We start from the raw sequence: 22,936 nt of genomic DNA on the forward strand, positions 1-22,936 counted from the left end.
CTTATATATTTCCCTGATCTAACAATAACAATAAATAACTATTGATCGAAACGATATATTATGGCTGTCTAATGGCTCTTTAGATGAAAAAAAAGGGGACATCTTCCAAGTTAGTTCCCCGGTAAACAAGAGTGTGAATGGAGGAAATTGCCTTACATTAACAGAGTACTCTACATTAACATTTCCCTCACTCTTTCATTTCTTCACTTTTACTTGGAATACATGAAAAAAAACTACTCTTTCAATTTCGATCATTTATAGATGGACCACCTTCCATAATGCTCCTATATATCTGTAATAGCTAGGACTGAGAATTTGTGATTTTATCTTTTATCATATTTAGTAATTAGTATTACGCATGGACCATAAGTTAATCAATCCGTTTCTTTGTTGTTTCCTTGTAGTTTCCTTGTAGTTTCCCTCACTTTTCTGAATTGTTTACACTTTACAAATAAATAAACCAAATTAAGGCAGACACAAAGAACACGTTATGCCCAAAAAAATACACTATACACATGGGTCTTAATTTCCTAAGTCTTCATCAAGCTACTACATTTCCATATACCGTAATATTCTCCAACAAGGAGCAGCAATCCTCGAGTTCATTAGTCACCCACTCACCCTATATGGCTATATAAGCGTAAAAAAACAGTAACATTATGATTCAATTCATATCTCTCATCTTATACAAAAATTACCAACTCATCAACAGCATGTCAAACACATCCTCAGTTCCCGGCAAAGACGGTGACAATGTCGACCGCAAGGGTAAGGATTCTGGGTTCTGCCTACTTTTCTTAGCTTTTACTTTTATTGTTGCTTTTGTTTTAATTTACAAAAGCGCGTACGATTATGAGAAGGCTCATCCTTATATTCCCTTCACATTTCAAGTCGATTTTCTTGAGGTTACTTCAATCACAAGCAATCATTCCGACAACAAACAGTTCAGGTTAAACATTACCATCAACACCAAAGAAGCCAGATTCTTTAGAACACTTGAAGTGACTGTTGAATATGATGATCAGTTAGTCTCTAACACAACAATTCCGCCTTTCCACCAAGACGCCTTATCCGAAAAAACAATACCCTTACTAATGGTCATTGACTCTATTAGTACGAAATTGGCTAGTGAAGGTGCCTTGGATTTTACTGTTATTGTTCGCGGTAATAATTGGAAGGTAGCTCCTCGTTGGGGTACGGGCTACACCTGCGACATGAAGATGGTTTGCAAAGGCGTCAGAGTTGCATTTTCGTCAAGTAATGACACGTGGAACGGATCTACCAAGGATGGTCCATTCCCTTGCAAATACAGCACCAAAGGCTGTGACGATGATTAGGATTATGAAGCGAATTCTTCGATTCCCCGTGTTTAACTAGTTACTACTGATGATTCTAGATATTTGCTTTGGCTAGGTTTGCAAAATTGCATTAGCTACGAATAATTGTTGCTACTTTTGTTCGATAGTTCTTTTTCCGGTGTTTTTTTTTATGTATGTAGGCACGTTGTAGTGAAAGATATTAATATTTGTGCTCGAAGATTTATTCAGTTCATTGTTGAGGATATATAAATTGGTGAATTTAAAACAAAAATAACACTCCCTTCAATTCCGAGAAAAAAGAAAAATTCCGACCAAAACATGGGGAGCCTTTCAAAAGTTCTCAAAACTGTAATTTTCAAATAAAATTCAGGACACTTCATTTGAGAAGATTTAAAACCCGAAAACCTTACAGAAAATAGTCGAGTCCAACACCGTGGCACACACAGACGCACATGCAGTGTGTCGTGATTGCAAGCAAAGTACAGCAACATACCAACAGAAAGTCAGTAACTCACCAGTCACCACTACAAAACAGCTAAACCCAGTTTTAACCCATAACATACGATACGATACCATACAATGTTAACAGTAATCCATCCACCAGTTATTTACAGATTGCATCAAACAAGGTTTTTTTTAGAAGTTTTAAGACAGATATTTCTCACAAGCCAAGTTTCATGCAGTTAGATGGCTTCCCCTGATTTCGCGCAGCTTCTCCCTGGTCGCAACCACGCTTCCAGCAGTCACAGCGAATGCCTGCAATAAAAGAGAACACCACTCTCATTATTTGCTGGCTTGCTGCAATTGGTTAATGTACTGTATTAAAGATTACTAGAAAGGAATGAGGAATACCTGTATCTTACGGATGCCATCCTCGCAATTGAGACTATTAAAAAACCCCAATATCGCCTCACGGCTGGAAAGGTCACCTTGGACATCGTCATCGATAGCAAACAACATGAAAATCTGTACATACAAGGTTTCAAATAAGAAAGCTTAGCTAAGCATAGCTAAATCTTACCAAGAAACCTTTTTTTATTACGATAAAATACGTGTAGAGATACTCATAATTTGGGTTCAAACTTTAAAACTAAAAAATTGTTTAATGAAAGATCTCCGATTTTTATAGGGCGCCGATTATTTTCAAGTTATCTTTACCATTGTACTATTATCAATTTTCAGACGCGTTGATTTCTCTACAATTATTTGAGAAGAGAACACCTCCTAAAGCTAGCCTATATGCCCCTGCGCCCTGCCCATACATAATATGGCATATTGGAGACTGGCTAACGGAAGGAATAAGATAACCCGCTTAGTTTGAAAATGCTCAAGGCGCTCCGAGGCGACGAGGCGACCTATTTTTAATAACAAATTTGTAATTTCCAAATAAATTTTGGGCAACAATAGGCTTTTAGGAGTTTTCTAGTTGGCTAACATGTCAAAGAGTAAAGTTAGGAGTAACGGGCAAAAGAAATGGCGAGTCTTGTCTAAAAGATATGGAAAGTGCGTAATAGTTAGCCTTTATAGGCGAGCCTTGTATAAAGGGCGCAACTAAAACGCACCGAGGCGTTGTGGCTAGTGGCTCATCCAAGGCGCGCCTTAGGCGCACTCAAGGCCCGCAAAACTAAGACAGCCCGGAAAACTTACTCTCTCCAAATCACTTATCGCAAGTATGAGGAACATCAGTGTATCATTCGAGGATAAGAAGCACAACAGTCATTAATTTATCAGCAAAAGCAGAATAAGTGTAATCTTTAAGGCGTTGCAGTCAAAATAATATAACTCAGTTAGCAAACAATTTAATGTTCATCCAAAGTCTACCTCCAGAGCTAAACCTGGGTAAACATCATAGAAAAAAAAAACAGAAGCGAAAACTTCAACAGTACCTCAGCACAGCGAATTCCAGATGACGGGTCCATAGGGAATTGGTCAAGGCTTTCCAGAGGATCATATGCTGAAAATCCAAGAAGAGCAAAATCAAGCGCGCCATTATACCCCTTGCGCACCTTCAAAAAATGAAACCAACGATCATGGTCACATTTACTTGAGCAAATCATCGTCACTAAGTATATAAATAAGCATTAAATCAGTTCACTGATCATAACGCTGTCATACAATCGAAAGAAAAAATCTTAGTACTATTCAAATGTTTTTTAGGCTAATCTACAAGGCCACGAGTTATTACTCTAGCGTATCATCAAACGGCAGCAGCGAACTAGAAACGCAGTAAGATCAGTTGTCCTGTTACAGATAACCAGTCCATTCGGAGTGAAACCAATAGACACGGAGAATAAAGAAATTATACTCTGTACATTTATTTGTGCAAATCATCACCTTCACTCGGTCTATAGATAAGGATTGAATCCGTTCAATGATCAATAACACTATCATATAATTAAAAGAATGAAATACACAAAAAGTGTTTCACAACACCAGCACAAATCACAGAACTTCAAAAATGGCATTCATAACAAACATAACCGACCTTGAACAGTTGTCGCCTTCTTTTAAAAAAGTGTCCAAATTATGAGCTAGGATAACTAAAAATCTTAGTAATATTTAGTTGTTTTTAGGCTAATCTACAAGACCACGAGTAATAACTCGAGAATAATTAAACAGCAGAAGTGAACTAGAAATGTAGTAATGTAAGTGTTAGCATTGCATACTTCAAAAAACCAACCTGTGAGCGAGAGAAGATCCAAAGATCAAAGTCATTCATGAAGGACGGAGCAGCATCTACAATCAACAGATTCGTAGCTGTTAACTATAACCACATGGTTGATTAGTATGATTATCAACAACAAAAACATAGAAAGTACTGCGAACCTTTGAACAGCTTCCTTGAGCGTTCAACAACATCTGAGTCATCATCAGTAAGAGCCACTCTTGAGCCAAGTGCATACAGCTTCAGTTGCGCCGTCTTTTGTTCATCAGTCAGTAGGAGCTATCAATTGCACAAAATGCAGGTCAATATGTAACAAGAAACTTGTGAAATGGTTTCTGACCCATAGAAACGAAGTCTTACAAGCATTCTACCACCATTCACAACTCCACCCATCTACTGACCCAAAGAAACGAAGTTCAAGAGACACAACAAAAAGGTTGCAGGATTAATTACAATACAAAAAATAAACAAGTACATGGAAAAGGAATATGCATCTACTGGTAGTCCAGTAGTCATTTTCAGCATGAGAGACAACTCAAAATCTGCATATGCAAATACTATTTCCGTCCCACTCATTTGTTTACCTTTTGATTAAAATACAAAAAGATAAAGTTGGGACAAAAATTCAACCGCCACATGCCTTATAACATCAATACTCAATTATTATACTGCTTTCCCTCTTAAATAGGTAATATAGCATTCCTGAAACTAGCAAACTCAGGTCATTATATTTTGCAAAAATGATTTTCATCAAGTTATACTCTGGACAGCCCAATAAACAGGAGAGCAATAACCTTCTAAGAATTTCTATTAGAGATCCAGAGATGACTGAAATTAACAAAATCATGCACGTTTACGTATTGTCTATGGGGATAAGCTCAACAGATGAGCTACGTTCATCACAGTACGAAAAAAGAAAACTGTGTCTGGGTTACTATTCGGATTTGGATCATACTAGCTTTTAGTGTTTTACAAAATCGTATACAATACAAGTAATGTAAAGCTTGACAACTCCGAAACTTTTTCTCAACAAAAATAAAAGGTTTTGAAAGCTTAATCTTGCACAAAACTCGCGGTTTAAACCCAATCATTTAACAAAACGCATAACTCAACTGTCAAGTGCCTAATAAGACCAATACTCGAAAATTATCCTGCTTTCCCTCATTAATAGGTAATATAGGACTACTGCAATACCGGGGGTCGCAAAATCTTGCAAACTCAAGTAATTTAGTTCTTGTAAGAATGATTTTCATCAAGTTATGCTCTGTACAACCCCATAAACAGGCACAGAGTAACCATCTCAGAAATTCTATTAAAGATCCAGAGGTAACTGAAATTAACAAAATCATGCACGTTTACAGTATCGCCTATGGCGATAAACTCAACAAATGAACTACATTCATCACAGTAAGAAAAGATAAAACTTTTTTAGGATGAGTATATCTCCTTCCCTTGGAGGATTAACTATGTCTGGGCTTAGTCATCCTCTTAGTTTACTACTCATATTTGGAACATAGCTTTTACTGTTTAACAAAATCGTATATTTCCTTCGTCCCAATCATTTGTTTACCTTTGATAATCAAAGTTAAACAAATGATTGAGACGGCAGGGGAGTACAATACAAGTAATGTAAAGCTAAACAACTCCCAAACCTTTTCTCAACAAAAGGAAAAAGTTTTTGGAAGCTTAATCTTGCACAAACCCTAGATTCAAACCAATGATTTTACAAATCAACATTGCAAAATGCAGAACTGTTACAAAACTCATGTTTCCAAAATCAACATGATACACCCATGAATTTAAATAAAGACACTACCTTTTTTCTGGAAATTCCTTTTAAAAACCCATGTTTATTAACAGTCATCAACAAAATAACAAAATCCCCAAAATGTAAACCCTAACCCTCATTAAAAAAATAAAGAAAACCCAATTTTTCTAGAAAAGAGTTATTCATAACTCAATTTACAATAATAAAATAAACAATTGATTGTTTGTAAAGCCGTCTTACACAATAATCATTTAGACTCACAAAACCCACATTTTAAAAACCCCTCTTTTTTATCAAAAAATCACGTTTCGAAACCCAGATCTACAATCTCAAAAATCAGAAACCCAAGTTTTAATGAAAACCAACGTGCAAAACGTCTATTTTAACCCATAATTATTAATAAGGAATCAATCTTTTTTAGGAATTCGTTAAAAAATGAACATTCACAAATCATCAGATGTTTAAAAAATCACACACCTTTCATGAAACACATGTTTTTTCCATGTGACAAAGCGTCAAAGTCCATGTTTTTAAAACTCATTCAATTAAAAGAGAGTTATTTATAAGGTGGTTGTACACTTGTACATGAACTAACTCGATAATATTAATCATATTCCGTATCATTTAGGACATGTACTCCCTAGTCCCTAGTAAAAGATCACAACTTTCCAAAAGAAATTAAAACCCCACCAAATGTGCAAATCTTAATACTTTCTAGCTTCGAAAAGTCGCAACCTTTTTAAAAGGACTGTTTTAATCGATGGTAAATTCGTGCTTAAAAAACACACATATGATCACACTAGTAGTACGACAGTCGCACACAATAATTACTCGTAAACAAGAAACTCAAACAAGTGATTGATTCTACCTGAATCCATGCTAAAGTCTTTCCCTGAACCGAGGGGAGGGAAGTAAGACATTGTATCCAAACCGGAACCGTGCGGTAATGAATGAGGTTCCTTTGAATGCCATCCATGGCGTTTCCCATAGCAGGAACATCATTCAATGTATCATTCATGTTTGAATAGAACTCTTCAGCTGAATTCCCTGATTTTGATGATTTTGCAGCTTGTTTTTGTGCTTTTCTTTGCTTTCTTTTCTCCTTCTTGCTGCCATTACCCGCCATTGTTGTGTGTTTTAAGAAATGCAAGAGAAATGTTGGTAAATATGCGGCTGTTCCTTATATTGTGGCATTATGGTCGTATTATACGGACATAATTCGATGTCACCGTATTAAACTAGGGTTCCTACTAGAGATGGCCACGGATTCTGGACTCTATCCAGATCCGCGGATCCGGACCCTTATGGGCAGATATGGATCCTAATTTTTTGAACCCCGTGGATATGGGTTGGATATGGATCCACTTATTTGAAAATGGATCTGGATATGGATCTGAAAAATTTGGATCCGCCGGATATGGGTCGGATATGGATCCAACGTTAGTGTGGCGGATATGGATCTGGATCCTATCGGACCCTACCCAGATCCGGTCCATTGTCATCCCTACTAACATTACACAAACACAATACACAAGTTGTAAGTTAGAGATGGCAACGGATCCTGGACCATATCCAGATACGCGGATCCGGACTCTGATGGGTAGAATATGGATCCTAATTTTTCGGACCCCGTGAATATAGGTTGGATATTGATCCACTTATTTGAAAATGGATCTGGAAAATTTGGATCCACTGGATATGGGTCGGATATGGATCCAACGTTGGTGTGGCGGATATGGATCTGGATCCTATCGGACCCTATCCAGATCCGCTCCATTGTCATCCCTAGTTCTTACCCTTGAGAAATAGGTAGGATAGCATCGAGTTACCCGACTTTATAAACAGGTCAATCGGATTGAATACGGTGCCGGTTAAATTGGGTCGGGTTCATTTTGTCAATAATAGAAGTTATGGAAAATGTTTTAATCTAGACTATCAAGTGATAAAAAAATGAGCAGTAAGTGGATTATACATCTGATGTAGTACATCAGATGTTATAGTTTTTGAGCATTAATATAAAGTTTTTGAGTTTTATTTTAAAGTTTTTGAGTTTATTTACTTAAACTTTAATCTCAAAAAGTTACATTATAACTCAAAAAAATTACATATAAGTTCAAAAAAATTTGATTTTTGACATCATAAAACTAAAATAAAATTTATAAACTCTATAATACTCGAAAAAAATACACAAAAACTCAAAAAGTCCTTAAATATGATGTAGTACATCCGATGTACAATCCTTTTTCTAAAAAATGAGGGATAGTAAATAATAAATTCCAGATTTAAAGATCCAAATTCTGTTACTATGTTGTCTTTGTGGCTCATTTGAAATGTACAACAATAAAAACATAATATGGTGTGCTACAAGGTAAAATATTTCAATTTTATCCCTCCCCTAAACTTCTCGATCATTTTATGAAGATAATCGATTTAATTTTACTTCTTTTTTAAGATATATGGAAATAAAGTGTTTTGGGAGTTTCAAAGCCTTGTTCCTTTAAACTTAATAATTGAAAATGAGTAAAGTAAATCGGCAAGAAAAAGTAGTTAAAATTAAACAATTATGGAAAGAGAAAAAACTCCATTCCACCTATTTATATTGTGGTTAATTAGATTTGTGATCTGTCAAATGGGCGGTACGGGTCAGATTTTCAGTCAGGTCATACAGATCAGTCAGAATACACGTCGGATCATATAGGTCACGAGTCAGATTAGGACCAGAGTACAAGTCAAAAATTAGTTTCTAACGCCTTTTTCTTATCAATTTTTAAATCGAATAATAATTTTTAAAAAAATTAAAGCATCTTTAATATTAATATTTTAATCATCGTTTCATTCAGTTTGCGACAAAATTTATCACCTATTGGGTTGAGCCATTGGGGATGGGCTAGGCCACGAGCAGAAGTCTGGGTCGGGTACGACACTACTCTTCTTCTGTGTCAGGTCATGCTAGGCTGGCCCAAGCACGACACTGTGAATGGCGGGAGAGGAGGTTGGGGCAAAGTATTTTAAATGCATATTTTATTGTTAAAGAGATAAAAATAGGCACGCGGGCTGTTTGGTCTGCACGATTGGCAAGGCCTAGGGCCCGTGCTTGTACTTGGTTGATGCTTGAGATAAAAAAAAAAAACTGCCTAGCTCATTGCACGACCCACGGGACGCGTTCAAAATACAAATAGATGACTAAAGTGAAGGAATTGCTTGGGCATGACATGGATGCATGGCTCGCGGGTCGTGCCTGAACCACCATTTACAATTCGTTGACATGGCACAAAGCTCACATTCCCGTCCATGCATGGACCATGTTATTTTTCCTTCTAGCACGATGGCCGCCGGCACGAGACATAGCCTGACATGCCCACTTCCATCCCTAGATTTGTTACACTCGTAAAAATGGTTAGACCACATTCATAAAGATGTTAGAAAGTTCCCCTCATAAGCCCAAAAACTTATAGAATGTTAACTTCTTGGGCTTAAGTGGGATATCTCTCTTGTTTATTGGTGACCCTCTTTATTGGGCGTGAGTTGAACGTCATATAGGATAGGACTGACCTAATAAGAGGATAGCTCACTTTACCTCGCAACAATACCCCACAATACTCATACTTTATCTTATTTTAATCACCTTACCCCACAAAAATACTTATTTTAATCATCTTACCCCACAATAATACATTCCCTCTCTCCAATTACTTACACCACCACAATACTTTACAATAAAATAATTCTCCCCTTAATTTGCGTGTCCATTTGAAAGGGGAGAGTTAAAATGAATAGATGGAAGTATTTTTTTAGCTGCAAATTTTTATTACCTATAGTATATGTTAAAATAGCAGACACTATTCTAGGAAATATCTTTTAGGCGGGAAAAGTGGGAGTTTCGCCTATTCATTTAGTAAATAAGGGATTATATTTGCATTTTAATTTTATTTTGATAACTCAATATCTTAGGATAAACTCGGATATATTTAAATGTGCAAATTATCAAAATATAATATTAGGTTAATAGAATAAAATATTTTTATACAAATATATTAGTTATTTTAGTTGGCCTTTTGTAAAGGGATGTGCTTTTTCACATACGAATTTTACTCTTTCACATACGCTTTTTACTAATTTACCCTTGTCATTTTTTTCCTCTATTCAACATTGATTTTCTTTTACCTCCTTTGAGTCCTTTCCCTTTACCTCCTTCCGGCAACTACCTCGTCTGACCTTACTTTGGTCGAGTGCCGACCATGCTTCGTCATTAGTCTTTGATTGTAATCATTGATATATCATGGAACCGAAAAGTAGTGTGGTATTTGTTGCATCAGCAGTATACATTTTTTTTTGCACTTCGTCTTTGATGTGTGTAATGTGTGTTAAATTTATGTAGTTATATTGTTGAATGGCATGATCTGGTAATAGGCAATAATTAGGCGTCCATTACTATTATGTTGGAATTATATTAATCCCCCATTTTGGCAGATATATCTGCGCTCCACCATCACAAAATGAATTCGCCCCCTAACCACTGCACAATTGATAATAATTTCATATTAATTTCACCAATAAACCCTAATAATTTGAACAAAATAAATAAGTAATTGCTAAACAACTAAATTACTTCACTAATTAGAAACTTATAGTCCATTGTTCAATCTCTAGAGCAATTAGGTTTGATTTTAGGGAAAAAGTTACATATAAGAATTAATTGTTTAGGTTTAGGAAAAGGGTATGAAATGAAAATTTAATGAAAAAAATGTATGTGAAAGGGTAAAGTTCGTATGTGAAAAAGTAACTCCGCTTATTAAAATAGTCCTATAGAATAATTTGTAAAATACTTAATAGATATCTCATGGGAATATTTTGTTTGGAATATCATGGGAATATTTTGGGATCTTTTCCCTTTCCTAATTGTCTTACATTCATAAAATTTCCTAAAGGCTTCTTATTAGTTAGGGAGAAGACATTAATCATCGTCTTGAAAGACCTAAAAAATTTCCGAGTTCAAAATATCTCCCTATATAAGCGTAAGAAGACTCTAACATTATGATTCATATCCTCTCATCTTTTCAATAATTTTTCGAGTTCATAATGTCTCCCTACGTACTTGCTTTTATTTGTTGTTTTGGTTCGGGTATACTTATAGGCAAAATCGTCGACAAATACGAGAAGGATCATCGGTATATTCCCTTCGCCTTCCAACTCGACTTTCTCGAGGTTACTTCAATGACTTTCTCGTGTTCTAACAATTTAATTACAATCGATCAACCAGACGATACCCGCGGCTTGAGTTTAAACCTTACCATCAACACCAAGGAAGCCCGATTATTTAGACCGCTTCAAGTGACTATTGAATATGATGATCAGTTAGTCTCTAAAACAACGATTGCGCCTTTCCACCAAGACGCCCTATCGATAACAACAATACCCGTATTAATGGGCATAGCAGAAACGCGACTCTCAGACAAGGTCATTTACTCTATTATTACGAAATTGGCAAGTGATGGCGTCTTGGATTTCACGGTTATTGTTCATGGCGACAGTTGGAATCTAAATTATTTTGGACGTGGTGTGTCCTGCGACATGAAGATGGTTTGTGAAGGCATTCCAGTTACATTTTTGTCAACTAATAACACATTTAATGGATCTACCAAGGACGGTCCATTCCCTTGCAAATACGAGTCCAAGCAATGCTAATACAATTATGCTAGTGACCATCTTAGGTATTTGCATTATATTGTTTAGGTTTGCAAAATTGCCTTAGTTAGAATTAATTATTACAGTTGTTCGATTGCAAATACAATTCGGACGATTCCTGCAATTTTGCTTTGGTTATGTTTGCAAAATTGTAGTATTAGCTAGCAATAATTGTTGCACGGAAAGATATAAGAGCGCCATATTTGTGTTTCGGACAATTATTTAGTTCATTCATTGTTGATACAGAGTAATAAATTGGTGAATTTAATGTCTAAGTTTGATTCGATTGTTATATAACCACATGGTTGGTTAATTATCGAAAGCAAAGTGCACTCTTGAGCCAAGTGCATACAGCTTCAGTTGCGCCGTCTTTTGTTAGTTCATCAACCAGTAGGAGCTATAGATTGCATAAATGCAGTAAAATCGATATTTCTTCCGCTCGAGTTATTTGTTTGTTTATCAACAAAATGAACATCATGTAAACCCTAATCACCATTAAAAAAACAAACAAAACTCCAATATTTCTAGAAAAAAACACATGTTATTATTGATACATGATTATATAAATGAGTGTTATTAAATGTGTAATGCCGTAACATTATAAATAAGTCCATAATTCAAGATTTGATGTAATATAATTTCATAATTTCAGTAGCGGTTTTCATTCTGATGACATAATACGATTTTTCATCATTAACGTAACTAACCAACATATAACGTATGTATAATTAAAGAAAAAACAATTTTCATCTACGACAATGGTTTTCATCATTAATGTAATTAAAATAATCGATTCAATCTATCAGTCGCTGCTTCGATTCTTCGAACCACTATCACGAGGATATCACCCTGGTTGGGGCTCCGGAACATTGCACGTAAGTTGTATATGTGAGTAGTATTTTTTTTTTTCAAAATGTGCTTTTCCAAAGCATGAGAGTCTAATATCTCCCTGGCTCACTACCACCGTCACCTCCATCATCTCTCCAACTCCCCTCAAATATTAAATAAAAATGAAAATCCGTCCACTCTCAATTTCATCTTATACCCTCATTCTCACTTGAAGACCTCTTTCTATTCCCTTCAAGTTCCGATTGAAAAAACTCTCACATCAAATCTGCCCTCAAACTTTACTTCACACCTTATATAACGACATTTGCAGTCAATTATCGAAATTATATGTATGATACAAAAAGATCGATCTTTATGTATTTCCGACTATTGATTTCTTTAAAATTGATTTCTTTTTCTTCCATGTAGTATTGTTATTTTTTTTTACAGTAATTCATTGTTTTTCCTTTTTTTTGTTTTTTTTCACTATTCTTCAATTATTATGAATAATTATGATTCTTTCAGACCTTTTTAAAAAAGTTATTTAAATATTGTTGTCTTTAATTATTTCTGTTTTTTTAAGTATTTTTTCATATGTTCATCTATACCTGGCAAACAGATCGGGTCGTGTCGTGTTCGTGTCCGTGTCAACTTTAAACGGGTCACAACTACCCCAACCCTAACCCGACCCAATTACATAAACGAGTCATTTGTCTCAACCCTAACCCAACCCATTTAATTTTTCTATAACCAAACCCGACTTGTTTAACCCATTTATCTTTTAGCAGGTCATTTTTAACCCACTTAACCCTTTTAACCCAATAATCTAATAACATAAACTAAGCTTTATAGCCCTATTATCCTAAAAATAAGGAATAAAAATGCTTATTTTTAAGTTGTTTGATTGAGTTATTGATTCAACCCAAATATATTATGACACTTTTAAGTAAATGGGTTATTCGTGTCGGGTTCGTGTCAAAAGTGATCAACCCTAACCCGACCCATTTAAGTTTCGTGTCGTGTCCGTGTCAACCCAATTACTTAAATGGGTCACAACGTCTTAACCCTAACCCGCTAATTTCGTGTCGGGTCCGTGTCGTGTTTTCGGGTCGTGTCAATAATTGCCACCAGTTCATCTCATTCAAATTTAAAGGATTTGACTTTTAACATTAAAGCTAATTAAAGTGAATAATCGGAAGAACTTCTTGTAAGTATGATACGAAACTTATATTTCCTCCATTTTATATTTCTTTGCATTTATTTTAAAGTTTATATTTTTTTCGATTTGGAACGGGAACTTTTTCAAATCTACTTGTATTATACTGGTTATGTTATATTTAGTTCTTTTTATATTTGCTTTCATTTATTTGAAAGTTTATATATTTTCGATTTAAAAAAAAAAACTCTTACGGAGTAATCTATTTTCTACGAATTTTTTTTATCTACCTCTACTACATTGTTTATGTACGAAAATTTAAAAAAATGACATATCAATATATTTTGTTGTTAAAATGTTAAGAAATAATATACTCTGTATTTGTGATGTTGGAATATAATAGTTATATTGATTTTTTTTTTTATTTACACAATGAATTTAACTACGTACTCATTACAGATGATTAATCAATATGCATTTTTCATATTTTATTTGTTCAGGTTAGAAGTAGGAGGACGATTATTTGAAAATTTTATTAATTTTTCGTAGTTGTAAATTATTAATGTGTGTGGACAGCGGGCCGCCCACGGGGGCGCTTGGTGAGGAGCGAGAAACAAGCGTTTGCATTTTGTATGGAGTCGCCACCAATTTTTATGGGAAATTGGAACCGTTCGAATACCTCGTGTCATGTCAAGACACAAAGTAGTGACATGAACACTAAGCAATCGTTACCCTTAGCATTCTATGTCTAGAATGACTCTCGTGGATGCCAATGAACACGGGTGCTCACGGAGATCTGGAGTAAGGGGTGAGGGTACGTATTAGGAAGCTCTTTTGATCGAACACCTAATCCCGCCCGCCTCGATAGCGGCCTCTACTAATGATTAGGGAGTTTATTCGTACTTGATATATCGTCGATTATATGCATGCAATGCAACATCCATAGATTAATCCTAACATGTGCGGAATTAATACTAAGTCGGTGAACAATTAATTTAGCATGCAATTGGGTCGAAGTAGGAGTTAATATTGATTTACATGTGAAAGCATACAAGGAATAAAAGAAATACAATAAAAGAAAATTACAATAATGGAAATTACATTAATTACAACGGATAGGCGATTTATGTCGAAAATACCTTTAAAACGGATAATTTGAGAAAAAGAAATAAAAGAATAAGAAATTAAGTTAAAGAAATAAGTTTAACAGGAATTAGCGTGATATTACGATTAGTAGTTAATTATACGTAATCTAATTAAACTAGGTCAAGCGCGAGAAAAGGAGTTCGAGGACGAACTCAACGAACAAAGCAAGCAGCGAAGAATCGCCCTTTGGAAGAGGCGCAGCCGATTCTTTGCGTCTGTTTCAAGCTGAGTTCGTGTGAAGCCGAAGCGCAAATCGTTAATGTCAATTGGTTAATTTAAGGGATTGATTTAAATTAATTGACTCGGATGAAAGTGATTTTAATGTATTATTTACATATGAAGATGTCATAAAAGCAATGAAACATGAATTAGACGGATGCAAACGGATTAATTACAAGGATGAATGAATGATATACGAATTAAACAAACTAAACAAATTAATTAGACTAAACATGATGAATTGATGACAAATTAATGACGAACATGCGAATAAACAGATGAAAATATATCAAAGGTCGAATTCCAGAAACTCAATATGAACAAATCGAATCTCTACAACCCGGAATTGAATTTAATGACGAAAACCCGCAAATATTGAATTATTAGGGATTTAAGTCGGATTTAGCAATGAATCAAAGCATGTGAATTAATGATGATGAATATATATACATGTGAATTATTAAACTATCATGCGAATGAATAAACGAAATAAGCAAGAGAAAACAAACAAACACGAATTACAGAGGACGGAGGAAGAAGAAAAGAAGCAGGAACTGCGGCAGCCTCACGAAGAGGCGCAGCAGGAACTGCGCTCCTTCGAAGAGGCGCAGCAGTTGCTGCGTCTTTTCTCGACGTCTGTCTGCTGGAAATCCGCGAAAACAGGTTTTAACACGGGGTTTTAGAAATCGGTTTTAATTAGATGTTTTCGACATAAATCTTACATGAGTGATACGATAAAAATAAAAATACAATAAATAAAAGAGGATTATACACCCTCAGACTTACATGTTGACGGAACGAGAAGAACTAAGATATCGATTAGTGATGCTCGACGCGAATGCAATGAAAGAGTGCCCTTGTAAGAGGAAAACGATTGATTAATTAAGATTGATTAATTAGATTGATTGAGTGTAGTGGTCAAATTGGTCGATCATGCAACGGAGAGGCTGGTACCCGGAAGGATCCGAGCTTACGTGGTCGGAAGTCCAAGCACGTAGGCGCCAATTAGTAAGAACGAAGTCTAGAATGCAAAGGGAGAAGAGAAGGGCGGACACTCGCGTGAGAAATATGAGGAACGAAGGCTCCTATTTATACTAATCACACGGAGGGATTATGGTAAGACTAGGATACGGAAGGAAAGATCCGGAAATAACCGACTTAGGTTAAACGCGGAAACTTGGACAAAAAGAAAGCCCTGGGAAAAGGCGCAGCAGGTGCTGCGTCCCTTTGAAGAGGCGCAGCACTTGCTGCGTCCTTTCCCGGTTAGGTTCCTCTGCGCGTAGAAAACGCGTTTGACAGCCTGTCGTATTTTAGGCATAACTTTCTCTACAAGACTCGTATTAAGGTTATTTCGGTGGCGTTGGAAAGCTAAAAGAAAGATCTAGAACTTTCTGTGAAATAGGCTTGACCCACAAAACTCGTTATGACCTCGTAAAACGGGCCTAAAGTTCGGGTTGTCATTTTAACTAAATGAAATGCACATTTTGTAATGTAAACTTTTAGTTTAGCCTAATGAAGTGACATGTGACTCAAAATGAGATATAATCTCAACATTTTATGACATCCTAACCTTAGGTAGACAAGCACATTGCTTTGACTCGGAATTTGACAGTTTTAGGAAATGAAGACGGTTTTTGACCCGGACTCCAAATGTACTCTAATTACTGCCACAACGACCGTATCGGCACGTAGATGACAACTAAGAGGTTGACATTAATATTTGAGCAATCACTTGACGATAATCTTACGAACTGTCACAAATCGTTCCGTATACCAAACATGCGGCCCAATCATCACCGGGTGGTTTGCGAGGGGTGCAGAAACGAGGTGTCTACAGAGCCCCCACTTTGACTGAGGCTTGGACAAGGCGAAAGTCAAAGTATAGCCATCAGGTCAATCGAAGATTACAACCTGACGACTAAGGCGACGCGAGGCGGCTCAAGGGGTCTGAACCAAGGACCTGTCGTCGGGAACATTTTAGAGTCTGCCGACTATCGGGGAGGGTCGTTTAAAGTCCATTAGACTACGTAAGGAAGCTTGCCAGCCATAAGAAGAGACCATACCTGAGACTTCTTCTCGAGATGCTTTCGGAGGTGCATAGGAGCTAAGGTTTGAGCTTGGGAGCTAAGGGTAAGACCTAAAAGATAAGTAAGGATTGGTGCTAGGGCGTGGGACCCTAAAGGAAAGCATCGGCGGTAAGGAGACCAAATATAAGTTCAACTTAAGGGGTAACCAAGGTTTGGGTGTAGGAACTCTAAGGAAGTGTGATTCTAAAAAGGTGATCCTAAAGGAATGTGATCCTAAAGGGAAAAGGTGATCCTAAAGAATATAATCCTAAAGGGTATAAGTATATTAACTCTAGGGAGTTTGGGAACCTAAAAGAAGCTAGGTGTGTGAACCTGGGTATATGAAACTAAAAGGACGGTCGGTATGGGAACTTAAAGGCTTGTGAACCTAAGAGGATTTGGGATTCTAGGGTTAAGTTTAGGAACTACTGGGTTGCTAATTCTTGTTTTAAACGCGTGAGGTATGAGAACTCCTAAAGGATTTATAGGTTTATGAAAACTAAGGATATTGGTGTGGGAGCCTAAAGGCTTATGAACCTAAAGGAAGCCATTTTGGGATCTAAGAATCTAGGGGTAAGAATCCTAACTTTGGGTCTACGAACCTAAGGAATGAGGCCTTGGCTTGGGAACTTCTGGAGAACGACACCCTGGTCGAACTCCGCGGGGAAACAAGAAATATTGAAAACAGCGGGACGTCGGTAGAAAGCTCTTTGGGGAATCCGCTGCGTTGGTCTCAAGCGAACTCGCGAAACTTGAGGTTGAAAGCGCTTGCGTCGGTCTCAAACAAACTCTTTCTGGGAATGACTCTGTCGGATTGAATCATTTCGGAAAATCGCTTGTATCCGCTTTCAAACAAACTCCGTCTCTCGAGAAGTGCAATCGGTGTACATGAACTCTCGCATTTGGGGAATATATTGACGACTAGGAACATCTTGATCGTCATGGGAAAAATCTTGAGTGAGCGATCAAAATACTACTCTGCTTTTGGATATAAGGAATTGAGCAATATCGCAAAATATTTCTGCTATTTGGGGAAAATGAATACTTGAGCGAAGCCGCCAGTTGAGGCGAACACTGCTTCTGATACTTACCTGCATGGTTAGTAGCCACACAAGAATGCGATCCAATAGGAAAAAATAGCACATAAGCACATATGCACGTAAGCAATTATCACATGGACCTCGAATGAGGAAACAGATAGGTTTTGCAAAAGTTGTTTCTTTATAAAAGTCGTTTAAAACTTGTTCAAAGAAATTTGTTGCTTGTAATGCGTTATGCATATTCAAATGGGCTTTAGACATGGGACTTGACATGACACAGACCTATTAGGACGCGACGCGACATCGACTTACTAGGATGCAAGACGATAGACTGACACAACACTGACTTAGATTTGACGCGACACATGGATGAATTTGACATACTTTGTCTAAGTATGCGCAACCCCTAGCCAAGTGTGGGTGACAATGCGTATCAGTTCCAAAGGTAGAAGAATCGCAAGAAATATGGGGGCATATAAAGGCAAGGCATGAGCCATGGATCATCTGTCTACTAGGATTTCTTTCACCACCGTTTGCTATAAAAGAGACCCCTCTTGAGGCACGATGACTTGGAGAATCGATCTAAGACCTTTGTCATTGTCCGGACCGAGTACTAGCTAAACTTAGAGGAATAAAGGAAGAGTGGCGCCTTGGAAGAGAAGCCCCCAGGATGAGAAGATGACTCCGGAATTTGGTAAAAGAGAGGCTGGGCGACAATAAGGAGCCCCCAGTATAGAGGTGTTGGTTGTGGAAGGGATGTTAATTGGGGTTGAAAGTTGGAAGTGGGGATGGTTGCGGTGGTTGATAATTGAGATTGAAAGTTGGAAGTGGGGATGGTTGTGTCCATGAGGACTGCCTACGTATTCACGTGAAGTGAAATCAAACCAGATCGTAGTTCTGAGGTTTGGTTAATTTTGTTTGGGTGTTGTGGTTGTATCCTTCTTGTGTAAGAAAGGACTGCCTACGTATCCACCTGAAAAGGTGAAATCAAACCATGCTCGTAGTTCAAGTGTGTGCCTAAGCTATGTTGTTAGGACCTTAAAGTGCAGGGGTCACAAGGGTATATTCCTTTGGTGACTCGAAGAATCGATTTGAGATAACTCCCTCTGATCATAGACCAAAGAGGTATAATTAATTTTGTAAAAATGTCCTTGTCATGTGAGCACAGTTGGTGGACCCTAAGGATGAATATGGGTATGTCCCGTCCTAGGTAGTAAAGTATTTGAAGACTCCGTGTATGGGGTCAAGGTGAAACTGGATTGGATGTTTGGAATGTGGAGCTCGGTAATAAGAGGCTTTGATGAACAAATCTCTGGAGCTTGATTTTGTGGAGTTAAGGCTTGATGGGGTTATGGCTTGTAATATAGCTTGGAAATGGAGTCTCTTGGCTTGATGTAGCCTGAGCACATAAAGGTAGGTTAAAATGACGTGGGATCGAGTTTCCATGTCTTGGCCCTAAAGGATGGGTATACTTGACGAGCTTGAGAGGATTCTCAAAATTCCTAACTATCTCCCTGGTAACGGTCTCCAGAAGGACTTAGGGTGTGTGATGTGTGAAAGGCTAAGTGAGGGTGCTAGCTAACCATCTTCATCGATGTCTTGATTCTATATAGACTTCAGCATTATTCTATATAGCATTTGATTTAGACTTGTTCTTGATTTAGACTCAGATTCTTGGTCTAGAATATGTCTCGGATTTTGCTTAGACTCTTGATCCAGGTTTTTTTTTTAGGATAACTTTGACCTTGGGTATTGACATAGGCTGATTTTGATTGAGCCTTGTTCTTATTTTGACTCTTTTGTCTTGGATATTGATCTTGGTCATTTCTCTTGATTGAGCCTTTGTCTTTGATCATGGCTCGTATCGTCTTGTATTTGCTTGTTACCATGGATTTGGGTCAAACTAGCACCTTTTGATGTGAAACGGGTTGTTTATTGTGGGAAATGGGCTTGCCTTCCGTCATGGATCATTAACAAGGGAGACGGTCTGGATTCGTCCTAGAATCTCTTGAGATATGCTCGTCCTAGACTAGGGTTATATTGTGGTTTCTATTGCCAGACATGGAATAGGTAAGAAAAGAACACGGAGTTTCAGGTCCTCTACAACTTTGAACGGAACATCGCCTAAGTGTACTCACATCGACTTGGAACGCGTTGTTGTTGGTTATTTTAAAAATGTCTCAAACCAATTCTTGTTGTCACAGGAAACGGTAAAGGAAGAGATATGATTGAATATGTGGATGAAAAATTGTACTTTTATTGAAATGAATAATGAATGTATTTAGCATAGACTCGAGAAGACATGTGACTCGTGGGACAGCCCCCAGGTTGTCACTAGAAATGGAAATGGAGAAAGATACTAGAACAAATATGAGATATAAAGCCTAAGACTCGGACTCGGACTTTGACTCGATCTTAGATCTAGACTCGTAATCATCGGCCCATGCTTGAACATTTTCTCTTCCAGCAACTGGCTTCGACATCCGGCTTTGAGCATTCACCCATTTGAGCACCCCATCCTCGTCATTGGGAACACTAAAAGGGTAATAATCAAGAAAAATTTCTTGATAAGTGGTATATCCATGAGGATCGCCTAAGCTACCTTGTGGATTAAAGGTTGAGAGGGACAACCTCCCGCTTTCGATCATATCCTGAATGACGTTTTTTAATTTGTAACATTTCTCTGTATCATGCCCTTTGCCTCTATGGTATTTGCAGTACGAATCCTCATCCCAGAACTTGGATTTCTTTTCGGGTTCGGGAGTAGGTCCTATAGGCTTCAACATTCGTTGTTCCATGAGTCTCTGAAGGACATTGGTGTATGTAATACCAATGTTGGTAAATTCCCTAGGAGGTGTGCCTCTATTTTCGGAAGCCTTTGTAAATGACCCCGAAGGCTCCATGAGGTTGCCTTTGTTGATTTTGATTCTTGGATGAGAAGAACTAGGAATAGATTGTCCATTTGTTGCTTTCTCCTTAAGACTGTCAAGCTGAGGGTTTGTCTGGACATTCTTCATCTTGAACGATTGCGTCTCAAGCTTCCTATCCATTTCAGTAAATTGATTCCCCATGTGGGAAAGCCGAGAGTTTAGAGTATCAATGGCTCCCTCTATCTTGGAAAGCATGAGCATTCCACTTTGGACATCGTCCTCCTTCGGCGTTTTGACTTCTTTGTCATCACGAGGATCGAGGAGATGAGAAAAGTTTAGGAATGATCCTTCATCGTATTTAGTGTTGTTAGACCCAAGAGGGTCGGTCCCCTCGAATTGCTCCACAAATGGTGGCGTTGGAAGCTTGCCATCCTCGATCATATCCTGAATGGTGTGTTTCAAGAGAAAACACTCTTCAATATCATGGCCTCTACCTTGGTGATATAAGAAGTATTTGTTGCCCTTCCAGAGGTTTACCTGTTTCTCTAAAGGTGGATCCGGAGTCGGACCTATTGGATGTAGCTTGCCTTGGGCAGAGAGTCTCTTCAAAGCATTGGCATAAGACATGCCTAAATCGGTAAGCACCCTTTGATGCCTCCCAGGTTTCCTTTCAGCTGTTTTTGGCTTTCTAGGACGATGGTTATTGCAAGAGGTAAGCTTTGGACGACCTAGACTAGAGGTTTCTCTAGGTGGGATGTTCTTTTCCACCATTCCATTTTCAAGGGTGAGGACGCGAATGCTCAAATTTTCCACTGTAGCTTGAACTCGTAGGACCATGGCATAAACGTCCTGGAGAGACATGGTGATTGTGGCTTGAACCGCTTCGTGACCTTGCTGATTGACGGAACTTGTTGGATTCCTACTCGACAGAAATGACGCGCATTACAACTCGATTCGACATGGGATCACGCATACCAAGGCAACAAACAAGGAAGGGACAAAATGACACATCTAGACTTGACTTGTGAATTCATGAAATGTCGTGAGCGACTTCTCGTGTTTGGATTCACGGTGTTTGACCTTGACCTTTAGACTCGAGTGTTGACTTTGACGGAGTGACCCTTATGTGGTTGACTCTATTGACGGGATTGACGACACGTGTTGATTCTAAGACGTGTGTTTAAGACAGACTTGACTCGAGGTTTGCTTATAGGTGTTAAGAAGACTGTTGTAGTTTAGACTCAAATATTAGGCCCATTGAGACTCGTGTGTTGAGCCTCGGAACGTGTGACTCGAGTGTTTAAATCCTAACTGAATTGGGGTAGGGGGTCCAAAATGACGGCGTGACGCCTTAGGACTTGACTTAAATTTGAAAAGACCCAAAATGTAAAGGAAGACGGGTTCATGACTTGACAGAGTTCCGACTAGGACGTAGTCGGTTTGAACTCCGACTCTAATTTAGCCCAATTGAATTTACATATTTACATTTGCAAGGTTTGAAAAAATTTTGTTTTTTTTTTTTCTTTTTTTGGACTTTTTTTTGTTTTTTTGTTTTTGTTTTTGTTGTTTTGTAGTTTTGAAATGGGTTTTAGGCCCGAAGTTTGACTCGATATTTGGACAGAGTTTCGACTTGTGTTTTGCGCTAATCTAGGCCTATTTCGAAAATTTCACATTTTGAAAGAGGTTTTGAATTTTTGAAAAATCGTCATGGTTTGTTTTAGAAACGGTGATCACGTAAGGTACAAACATTTATACAAGCATTATAACGGGATGCTGAGTGCATTTAAAAGGGTTTTGGTTTAAAGGGTGGGTTGCCATACCGAACCATCAAACCCGAAGTCTGTGGAGAGGCTCGTACCAAACAAGAGTAAGGCCGATTCCTAGTCCATTTCCTCAAGTAGTGAAGGCCCTTGATACAAACAAGAGTAAGTACCATGGTATGGATGACGTCAATCGCTATCCATCCTTAGGCCCAAATAAGAATTAGGACCGTTTAGACGGGACGATTGGTCGAATGGGTTGGGTTGGGCCTAGGAAGGCCGAATAAAACGGTCTAGGAAGACCGAGTTATGAAAACCGACAATTGTCTTGTACAAATTATTCCCTAACCTTGTTCAAGTTTCACCCTAGCTACACGTAAGTGTATTATTCCCCAGCGGAGTCGCCAAACTGTG

The 22,936-nt window shown here is 37.7% G+C and overlaps 2 protein-coding genes across 3 annotated transcripts in view; one reads left to right on the forward strand and one right to left on the reverse strand.

The window, feature by feature from the left end:
- The window catches only part of LOC141656940 (uncharacterized), a 362,888-nt gene that overhangs the window by 87,342 nt on the left and 252,610 nt on the right, over positions 1 to 22,936 (forward strand). The gene's annotated exons all lie outside the window — the stretch shown is intronic.
- Positions 1,741 to 6,968, reverse strand: LOC141656946 (uncharacterized). 2 transcript variants are annotated; one of them, XM_074464039.1, is made up of 6 exons: positions 6,621 to 6,968; positions 4,146 to 4,263; positions 4,000 to 4,055; positions 3,206 to 3,325; positions 2,172 to 2,285; positions 1,741 to 2,075 (listed from the first exon to the last, which is right to left on the reverse strand). In XM_074464039.1, the coding sequence occupies exons 1-6, from the start codon at positions 6,876 to 6,878 to the stop codon at positions 1,995 to 1,997; spliced, it is 747 nt and encodes a 248-aa protein (XP_074320140.1). In that variant the 5' UTR covers positions 6,879 to 6,968; the 3' UTR covers positions 1,741 to 1,994. The 2 variants fall into 2 exon arrangements, with proteins under 2 accessions (XP_074320140.1, XP_074320141.1); XM_074464040.1 differs by having other exon boundaries at positions 3,986 to 4,055.

Source organism: Silene latifolia, chromosome 5 (genome assembly GCF_048544455.1).
Source record: "Silene latifolia isolate original U9 population chromosome 5, ASM4854445v1, whole genome shotgun sequence".
Lineage (NCBI taxonomy): Eukaryota > Viridiplantae > Streptophyta > Magnoliopsida > Caryophyllales > Caryophyllaceae > Silene > Silene latifolia.

Coding starts and splice junctions, on each gene's coding strand:
- LOC141656946 (XM_074464039.1), bottom strand. CDS start 6,878: ATGGCGGGTAATGGCAGCAAGAAGGAGAAAAGAAAGCAAAGAAAAGCA. Junction 4,056..4,145: donor CTCAAGGAAGCTGTTCAAAG/GTTCGCAGTACT, acceptor TGTTGATTGTAG/ATGCTGCTCCGTCCTTCATG. Junction 2,286..3,205: donor CTGGAATTCGCTGTGCTGAG/GTACTGTTGAAG, acceptor TTGTATGTACAG/ATTTTCATGTTGTTTGCTAT.